Here is a 10,000-nt window from a genome sequence, read left to right as displayed (position 1 = left end):
ACTTGCACACGAGAGTGTTGTTAATCAGGAACATCTTTATTAGTACGGTGGGCCAGCTGCCCTCCACAATGGGGTGTATCTAGCCCTCCATTGTTCAGCTGCTTCCCTCTGAAAGGTTCCTCTTCCCTTAATTGGTGGGTTCCCTATCTCCCCTTTAGGGAGATAGTCCCTGTGCCAGGTCCCTGGTCACAGTCTTATAAGCTGTCTCCTCCCAAGCCTGCACTCAGACTTGCTCCTTGTCTCATAGCTCTTACATAACACTCCAACAGCTTTTCTCTGTCTGCCTTGTGCTGCCAGACTCACAGCTCTGCATCAGACCACTGCAACAATGTTGCAGACCTCCAAGTGCCTCTTACTGAACAGAGGCAGCCAACAACAGGAACTCAACTAACTTTAGACAGTCTGTGTCTTATATCACCTAGGAACAAGCACATCTCTGATGTCACTAACCGTGGACACACAGCATGTTGTCACTTCCTATGGGACATATGACACCTCACCAGGGTGTGAGGGCAAACCTCCATGATAACTGCTGGCATGCCCATAACTTACCAGGCCTTACTGTCAGCAGGAGAGATGACTGCAGCCATTTTACAGCATGGTTACATATATATGTGTGTATATATGTGTGTATATGTATATACACGGTATTCACTTAATATATACAGTAGTTGGCTTCTAATTGGGTATAGTGGGGAACAGTATGCTCTATTTAATTTCCCTGTTATCCCTTCAGTATAACCCTTAAGTATAGTTGCTGTTTAGGGATCAGGGGCTATTATTGATTTTCTATGCCTACTACTGTACAGAATCTAGCGTAAATAAACTTGTGAATCCATTTTATGAACTATTAAGTGTGAGAAAATCTAATTCAAAGGTTTTACGTGTCGCACATTTCCATGGCACTGGATTTTAGCAAGGTTTTATGTATTCTTTATAGAATGAGAGTAATTGTGACCAATGTTTTCTGTGTGCTATTGTTTTTATTCTTCTAGTCTTTTTCAGTTTGTATTAAACACATTAGGTCTCGCCCATGGTTCTAGCGGGCGGAGGCGTGCTGAGGCTCAGGGAAAGCGGGTGTTTTCCCTGGTCTTAGACAGCGCGCTGCCCGGAGCGTGTCGGCGGGTGGGCCAGTGACGTCACGGAGCTGGTTCGCCCTCATTGGGCGAACCGCTCACGTGACCGGCCCTGCGCTCCGGCAAGCAGGAAAATTAAAAATTTCCCTAAGACCTACGCTTCCGCAAGCGCGCGGAAGCGTAGGCGAGCCCCTACTAAAGCCGCTCTCATTGCGGCTGTAGGGGCTCAGTGCCGAGCGGAAGTGCGCCTCAGCGTGCCTCCGCCCGCAAGCACTATCCATGGATGCGGCCTTACCCTAGATATCATCCAGAATTTTTCTGGAAACAATTAATGAATCTAATGAAACTGTCACCTTTTCAGGATGAATCTGTGCACCCATGCACAACTTACTTGTCCTACTGTATATTAATTACGTTTTACTTCTAGGGTGGTGATTTATTTGATGCAATCACATCTTCAACAAAGTATACAGAACGGGACGCTAGTGCAATGGTGTATAATCTTGCTAGTGCTATGAAATATCTTCATGGTCTTAACATTGTCCACAGAGACATCAAACCTGAGAACCTCCTGGTAAGTAACAAATCATGTGGTGCTACCTGTTATAAATGAGAAATACATCTTGCTTGCAGAAAATTTTACAATTGTTACTAAATCTAAATTTAGACATTTAGGGTGGTAAAATGTGTCCGAGAAGTACAATCATGTCAAAGGTAAACTGGATCAATTGGAGCCCAAAACGATCCTTAATACATTTTAGATTTTACAGTAAAATGTTATCCAATAATAGGGAATAGATTCGAAAACCTATGCCGTACATTACCACAAAGTCTTGTAGTAAGTACCCCAAGGAATCTTGAAGAGACCCACACACCTTCTATATCTATATAATCAAAAATCTTGTTTGAGAGTGTCTGGAGACCATTTGCTTTGTCCGTCGGTCCGCATGCCCTCCCACGGCTCTCATCGGCCGGCGTGTCTGCCCCCCCTGTGTCCCGCCCCCCCCCCCCCATGGCTCTCATTGGCCCCCCAGAACACGCTCTCTCTGCTATCTCCTCCCACAGGCCGCTCCCTTCCCCGACTCTCACATCCTCCCAACTCTCACCCTTCCCCGGCGCTTTACCTCCCACAGACCGCTCCCTTCCCACGGCTCTCACCCTCCCCGACTCTCACCCTTCCCCGGCGCTCCCCCCCCTCTCCCACACAGAGCACGCTCTCTGCGGCTCTCCCCTCACATAGGCCGCTCCCCCAGCTCCCCATCCCCGAGAGCGCTCCTCCGGCTCTCTCCGCCTCTCCCGTGCAAGGCACAGCACCTCCTCACCGGAGCGTCTCAGCCTCGCCTGGCCACTCTCTTCTTCTCCCTCTCCCTCCTGTCTCCGGCTGAGTCCCCCTGCCCCCGGGTATCAACCCCACCCTCGCACCACCGCCTGGCCACTCTTCTCCCTCTCCCTCCTGTCCTGTCTCCCGCTGAGTCCCCCTGCCCCCGGGTGTCACTCCCCCCCCCCCCCCACTGCCCCCTGTGTCGGTCCCCCCTCACATTCCCCGGTGCCCCCCTGCCACCTGCGTGTTCCGAGCCGTCCAGCGGCCTGGCGGTGCACGCACGCGCAGCTGCTCACGCTCCTCGGGTGGCTCACTGTCCTCCCGACGCCAGCTGCACCGGCTCCCGGACGGAGGGGATGCGCGGCGCGCCGCAGCCCTCCTGTGCCAACTTCAGGCTCCTCCTCCCTCGCTCCCAACGAGGAACTGAGGCAAAGCATGGCGCGGGCCTCCTGCCACTCTTGCCCCCCCCCCCACCCCCCGCCAACTTCCCGAACCCACCTCCTGCCCCAGCCAGATGCCACGGGGATATCAGTGCCAGGAGGGGAACCGTCTGCCGCCAGGAACCACCACCCGGTCAAGGAAGTAACCCACCCACCGTCTCCCACCAACCCACTGTCACCCAGTCAAAGTCAATCACCCACCCACCCTATCACTCACTCACCCACCCACCCTGTCACTCACCCACCCACCCTGTCACTCACCCACCCACCCTGTCACTCACTCACCCTGTCACTCACCCACCCACCCTGTCACTCACTCACCCACCCTGTCACCCAACCCTGTCACCCACCCACCCACCCTGTCACCCAACCACCCACCCACCCACCCACCCTGTAACCCAACCACCCACCCACCCACCCTGTCACCCAACCACCCACCCTGTCACCCAACCACTCACCCAACCACCCACCCTGTCACTCAACCACCCACCCACCCTGTCACTCAAATATCACTCACCCACCCACCCACCCTGTCACTCAACCACCCACCCACCCTGTCACTCAACCACCCACCCACCCTGTCACTCACCCACCCAGCCTGTCACTCACCCACCCACCCTGTCACTCACTCACCCTGTCACTCACCCACCCACCCTGTCACTCACTCACCCACCCTGTCACCCAACCCTGTCACCCACCCACCCACCCACCCTGTCACCCACCCACCCACCCACCCTGTAACCCAACCACCCACCCACCCTGTCACCCAACCAACCACCCACCCTGTCACCCAACCACTCACCCAACCACCCACCCTGTCACTCACCCACCCACCCACCCTGTCACTCAACCACCCACCCACCCTGTCACTCAACCACCCACCCACCCTGTCACTCAACCACCCACCCACCCTGTCACTCACCCACCCTGTCACCCACCCATCCACCCACCTACCCTGTCACCCACCCTGTCACCCATGTCACTCACCCACCCACCCACCCTGTCACTCACCCACCCACCCACCCTATCACTCACCCACCCACCCACCCTGTCACTCAGCCACCCACCCACCCTGTCACTCACCCACCCACCCACCCTGTCACTCATGTGTCACTCAATGTCACTCACCCACCCTGTCACTCTATGTCACTCAAGTGTCACTCAACCCTGTCACCCACCCACTCAATCAACTCAGTCACCCACCTAGCTGTCAAGGGGGGGCCCAACCCTGTCGCCCGCCCACCCAAAATTACATCCCGGGCAACGCCGGATATATCAGCAAGTGATCTATATCTCCAAAATAGTCTATAATGTGTGTTTCAACCCTGAAATGTTGTACCCAATTTCTATGGTCTTGAGAGAGGAAAATCCAGACCCGGCAGGCCTGTAAGGTGTCTGTCCAGACAACCGTTTACAGCCTGGGATCTTGAAGTATCCAATGTTCAATAACTCTGAGTGGTTGCCAAATACATTGTACCAGTAACCTCATAATACAGATAACCTCCCGGTCATACACATATCAAATATAATAGACCCCTTTTTAACCTTGAGGGTGAGATAGATTTTCTACTATACTACCAAGTACATTCACAGTTCATTGACTTATATATGATGTCACTAAGAATTGTACAGAACATATATTTTTATTTCTTTTTAAATATATACTGAAGCTCAGGTAACCCCTTGGCATCTGGTTTTAACAATATTTTATGATGGTCTTTGAAACTTTCCCAGCAATACATAACATCGCCCACAATAACACATTTGGGGTGTCTGGGAAGGCTAGACCTGCCCCTGCATTAATTTAATTATTGCTAGCTGGTTATAAAACTGTAGTCTTGATAAAACAAAGTATTTCCCTCATTTTGATTACTTGTTACACGCACAGAAAAACACAGGTCAACGCCCTTACTGCTGTAGCAGGGAAGAAGCTACAGAGAACAATTGCAAAAAGGTTAACTCCTTGGTTGCCATACTGCACATAAAGTTGAAAAGTTTCATGGTTTGTGTTTTAGAAAATGAAGATTACAGATTAACAAATGAACAGTATAAAATTGGTCTTGTGTTGTCAAGTGCCAAATAAATTGAGTATTTTTTACTAAAGTTTACTAAAGTTAGTGTCTGCGTATTTTCAACAGACAACCATTAAGAGTGTCATGCAATATACTCTTCTTTCAGCTAGACAAAAATCCACTATTGATGTCAGTGGGGGATTTCGTCCAAAAATGTCTCAAACTACTGCTTTGGAGTAAACCAAATGACCCCCTAGCTGATTTTAGAACCAAGTTGAATTAATTTTAGGGATCAACAGATGATGGGGTAGAGCATTATTTGGATATTTTCAACATCTCATCTGCAATATTCTCAAAATGCAAGATATTTGAAAAGCAACAAGCAGATAAGGAATTGAGCACATCTTATCATCGCAGCAGTAAATAATAGGATGCTTCATGAATTGCACAATAGGGCAAACATTTCCTTTAATCTCCGATTTGAAATCTATAAAGGAAACATTCAGGATTTGGTCACTGTCAAGTGCAATAATATGAGGATTTGCGCCTGGGGCAACTACTGTATATATTTTTATGAATGCCTCTTGTGACAATGTTATAGCGCGTTCAATTACAAAAACGTGACATTTTTAAATAAATCTTTGAACAGTCTTGATCATATTGACTTTTACCCAAAGAACCACGTTCATACCTAAACTAGCAATTTTCCTGCCATTTGGGTTGGGCGCTTTTCGAATCTGTTCGCTCAACAGCTGATGGACATAATGACATTTATGAAACGATCATATACTTTTTTTTAAATGAGCCTATAAAATGTATAAAAGAAGAAGCAGAAGCCAGAGGCTATAACAATGAATATCAATGCACTTCCATCTTTCCTTGCCATCAAAATATCTGCTTATTGCTTCATGTCTAATGTTGCAGAAAATATTGTCCTAAATACTGTATAATAAGATAAATTTGTACAGGTATGAGTTGTCCTGAGAATCTGACCCTTGAAATGTCTGTTTAGGCCTAGAGATGCTCATGATTGCCACAGGATTATTATGGACAAAAGAGAAAACTGGCAGAGGAATTGTATGGGGCGATGATATTAGGAGCCATGTTGTTGTTCCTTAGTTCAGACTTGATGCATGTCAGGCCCTGCGTGACTAGGACCTGACTAAATCATTAGACAAGCTGTAGATATATTAAAACACTGAACTAAAGTGACAATCTGTAAGACGATAACTGGCACTGGTTTTAAATAGGAGCAAATACCCTTTTTAGAGGAGAATCCTAAATGGATTATGTAGAACACATGCCTGGATTTATTCCCGTTCAGTGGCGTTCTGGGAGAGGTAACGGATAATGGGGATTTGGTAAGCATCATTTTAATGATACTAAGCTGAATGTAGAAGTCAGCTTCTGGGTTATTCTTCTTAGCAAAATCTTCTAAGCAGCTCTCTAGAGTAAATTAAAATGCTACATTGTGTTAGTTAATCCATTTGTGTACTTACGTTTATTTAATTTGCTTTTATTCTAGTTGCTGTACAATTCTATATTGATTGGTTAAGTTGAAAAGAATCTGTATAAACAATATACTTAAGCAAAACTTTTCACAACACTTCCACTTTTATTAGAATTGCAACATCTACCATCTTTGACATTACATTTTAAGCTATGTTAATGAGCGGTTGAAAATGTCCCATGCGTACTTCTCCCAGGTGTGTGAATATCCTGATAAAACCAAATCCCTAAAACTTGGAGATTTTGGATTAGCCACTGTGGTTGAAGGTCCCCTGTACACTGTCTGTGGGACACCGACGTACGTTGCTCCAGAGATAATTGCAGAGACTGGGTAAGAGAAGCAAACAATGTTCTGTATGTTTTTGTTTTCTTTCAGGATTCTAGAATATCGACCAGCTTTTTGCTCTCAAATACATCATTAAATCTATTATGTTCAAAATGAATTGTACTTATGTGGGTGCCACGGATGTGTGACCACATATGCAAATGTGACATTGCAGAATACACACCTATCAGTGCAAGGGCATGCATACCACTTTTGTCTTGTTCCAAACATTGGCATAAGCTCCCTAAACCAGTTGTTTTATACAGTATGTGCTCCAAACTAAGCATAGTCTTCCACTGTTACAAGCATTGTTTTGATGTATTCATTAAAAGAAATAGATAATGTCTTGCATTAGCAACTTCAAAATCTCTACATTCAAAAATAAGATTTTACTTTTGCAGCATTACGCTCAAAATTCTATACACATGTCAATTCCTCAACAAAAATACTGTATGGTCTTGCTTGCGTTTGGCATGATTATTTGGTTTGGTTTTACATTCCTGGTTTCAATCTGCAACTTTTACCTAACCCTTTTTATAAATTATTTTCCAAACATTTTTTTTAGAATATTATTTTTCAATGCTGGTTTCATCCTAAAGGTGCAGCCGGAATAAAAAAATAAATTTACAAAATACAAGGAATATGCCTGTATATGACAAATACTGTACATGGAAACTCCCAAAAATTGATAAATCAAAGATCATTATATGCTTATGTAATATTGATAGGCATTAATAGGTGCACTCTTGGAGAAGGCAGGTGGCTGCATGACATTTTTATTTATATTGGAGTGCACTCCAATGATCAATGAAGAGAAGTTACATCGTTACTGTGGGTTACCGACCAACGTTTCAACCCACGCGGGCCTTCTTCCGTTTGTTAAATGCACAGACATGTACGTTGTAACATGCAGTGAAGATGCATTTTATCTCCATCGAGCACTGGAATACATGATGGCATATTATTTCAATCATGATGACGTGATTCATTTAAAACCAAACATCCGCATAACAATTTTTAAATCAATGTTTACAGTGTATAAAATGCCTAATTTAATTCACAACTGAACACTGCATGGGGACGATTTCCAATCCCAGATGTATTCACAACCCCTGCCAGTCAACTGACCAACTACAATGACGGGGCAGTAAAAAAACACCGTAAACTCCAGGTTATGTTTACAAATATTGTCAATAATGATTTTGGAAAAAAAATAACTTTTAATAGTATGATTATTGATAAATAGCCCCCTAATAAACATCCCTTTCACTAGTTCAATGTTTTCATGTGCTGGGCTGTACCTTGTTAAAGCTGCAATACCACCTGACGATTTGTTTTTATTTTGACATATTTGGAACCTGTGTATCCACTGAGGTTGGACAGTGCTATTTTAAGATCATGGGATTACCGGTAAATATGCTGGTGCCAGGGGTCTGTTCTAGGTTAACTTATTACCCTTCTCCGGTATCCCACTGACCAATAGGAAGCTACAACCTCATTGGTTGCCGCCTTCTATTGGTCAGTGACGGTGGCCAGGATTGATATTACAAGAAAGACACCAGCAGCTATACTGGTAATTCTCTCTGGAATCTTTGGGGTCCACAAAGCTGAAAGTATCACCCCCTAGATCAGGCCTGCACAACATACGGCCCGCAGGCCGCATGCGGCCCGCCTGGCCCCTCTCTGCGGCCCGCGATGAGACTAAAAAAATAAAAAAACTTTAAAAAAAATAATTAAAAAAAAAAATGGCGGCGATTCCCCACGGTCCCGGCGCGAATGCGCAGGGCCTGCTCCCCCTCCCTACTCCCCCCCTCCCTCCCCCCCGCTCGCAATGTGGGACGGAGGGGGAAGTCACAGCCAGCTGAGCTCTTCTGCGGCCGCTCCTCCCCCTGATCCCAACGTGGATATGTGCAGGGGGGTGTGATTGGAGGTGCAGGGGGGTGATTGGAGGTGCAGGAGGTTGATTGGAGGTGCAGGGGGGTGATTGGAGGTGCATTGAGGTGATGAGGTGCAGGGGGTGAGGTGCAGTGATTGGAGGTGCAGGGGGTGTGATTAGAGGTGCAGGGGGGTGATTAGAGGTGCAGGGGGTGTGATTGGAGGTGTAGGGGGTGTGATTGGAGGTGTAGGGGGGGATTGGAGGTGCAGGGGGGTGATTGGAGGTGCAGGGGGGGGTGATTGGAGGTGCAGGGGGTGATTGGATGTGCAGGGGGTGATTGGAGGTTTAGGGGTGGTGATTGGAGGTTTAGGGGGGGTGATTGGAGGTGCAGGAGGTTGATTGGAGGTGCATTGAGGTGATGAGGTGCAGTGATTGGAGGTGCAGGGGGGGTGATTGGAGGTGCAGGGGGGGTGATTGGAGGTGTAAGGGTGTGATTGGAGGTGTAGGGGGTGTGATTGGAGGTGCAGGGGGGATTGGAGGTGCAGGGGGGGTGATTGGAGGTGCAGGGGGTGATTGGAGGTTTAGGGGGGGTGATTGGAGGTGCATTGAGGTGATGAGGTGCAGGGGGGTGAGGTGCAGTGATTGGAGGTGCAGGGGGGTGTGATTGGAGGTGCAGGGGGGTGTGATTGGAGGTGCAGGGGGGTGTGATTGGAGGTGCAGGGGGGTGTGATTGGAGGTGCAGGGGGGTGTGATTGGAGGTGCAGGGGGGTGATTGGAGGTGCAGGGGGGTGATTGGAGGTGCAGGGGGGGTGATTGGAGGTGCAGGGGGGGTGATTGGGGGTGCAGGGGGTGAGGTGCAGTGATTGGAGGTGCAGGGGGTGTGATTGGAGGTGCAGGGGGTGTGATTGGAGGTGCAGGGGGGAGAGTGATGTGGGAGGTGCAGGGGGGGAGAGTGATGTGGGAGGTGCAGGGGGGGAGAGTGATGTGGGAGGTGCAGGGGGGGAGAGTGATGTGGGAGGTGCAGGGGGGGAGAGTGATGTGGGAGGTGCAGGGGGGGAGAGTGATGTGGGAGGTGCAGAGTGGGAGAGTGATGTGGGAGAGTGATGTGGGAGGTGCAGGGGGGGTGGGATGTGTGTTTGATGTGGAGAGGGAGTATTATGTGTGTGGGTGAGGGGGAGAGATGGGGGTATGAGAGATAGATGGGGAGTATCGCAAAGGTTGATAGTGAGGGGTTCTGGGGGAGATATGAGGATGATGATGAGAGGTGCTGGAGGAGAGATGATGATGATTTTACCCGTGCGGCCCAATTTTTTTTTCCTTGGAGCAGTTCGGCCCTTCTCGCTTTACGAGTTGTGCAGGCCTGCCCTAGATCCATATACGTGTTAAATGCTTAAAGTGTTGCTGGACAGTAGCACTTATCAGCTGGTAATGAAACAGCTAA

At 47.9% G+C, this 10,000-nt stretch overlaps 1 protein-coding gene across 7 annotated transcripts in view; it reads left to right on the top strand.

The window, feature by feature from the left end:
* DCLK2 (doublecortin like kinase 2) overlaps positions 1-10,000 on the top strand; it is a 165,717-nt gene that overhangs the window by 138,279 nt on the left and 17,438 nt on the right. For all 7 annotated transcript variants that reach the window (XR_012803799.1, XR_012803800.1, XM_075613754.1 and 4 more), the window contains 2 exons: positions 1,504-1,650; positions 6,556-6,689. Coding sequence is in view for 5 of the 7 variants with exons in the window: in XM_075613754.1 (XP_075469869.1) it covers positions 1,504-1,650; positions 6,556-6,689 (281 nt within the window). In the remaining 2 variants the exon portion in view is untranslated. The remainder of the gene's footprint in view (positions 1-1,503; positions 1,651-6,555; positions 6,690-10,000) is intronic.

The sequence above is a fragment of the Ascaphus truei genome, chromosome 1, assembly GCF_040206685.1.
Source record: "Ascaphus truei isolate aAscTru1 chromosome 1, aAscTru1.hap1, whole genome shotgun sequence".
NCBI lineage: Eukaryota > Metazoa > Chordata > Amphibia > Anura > Ascaphidae > Ascaphus > Ascaphus truei.
Note: the sequence above shows the minus strand (reverse complement) of the source record. Positions and strands in the feature narration are given on the sequence as shown.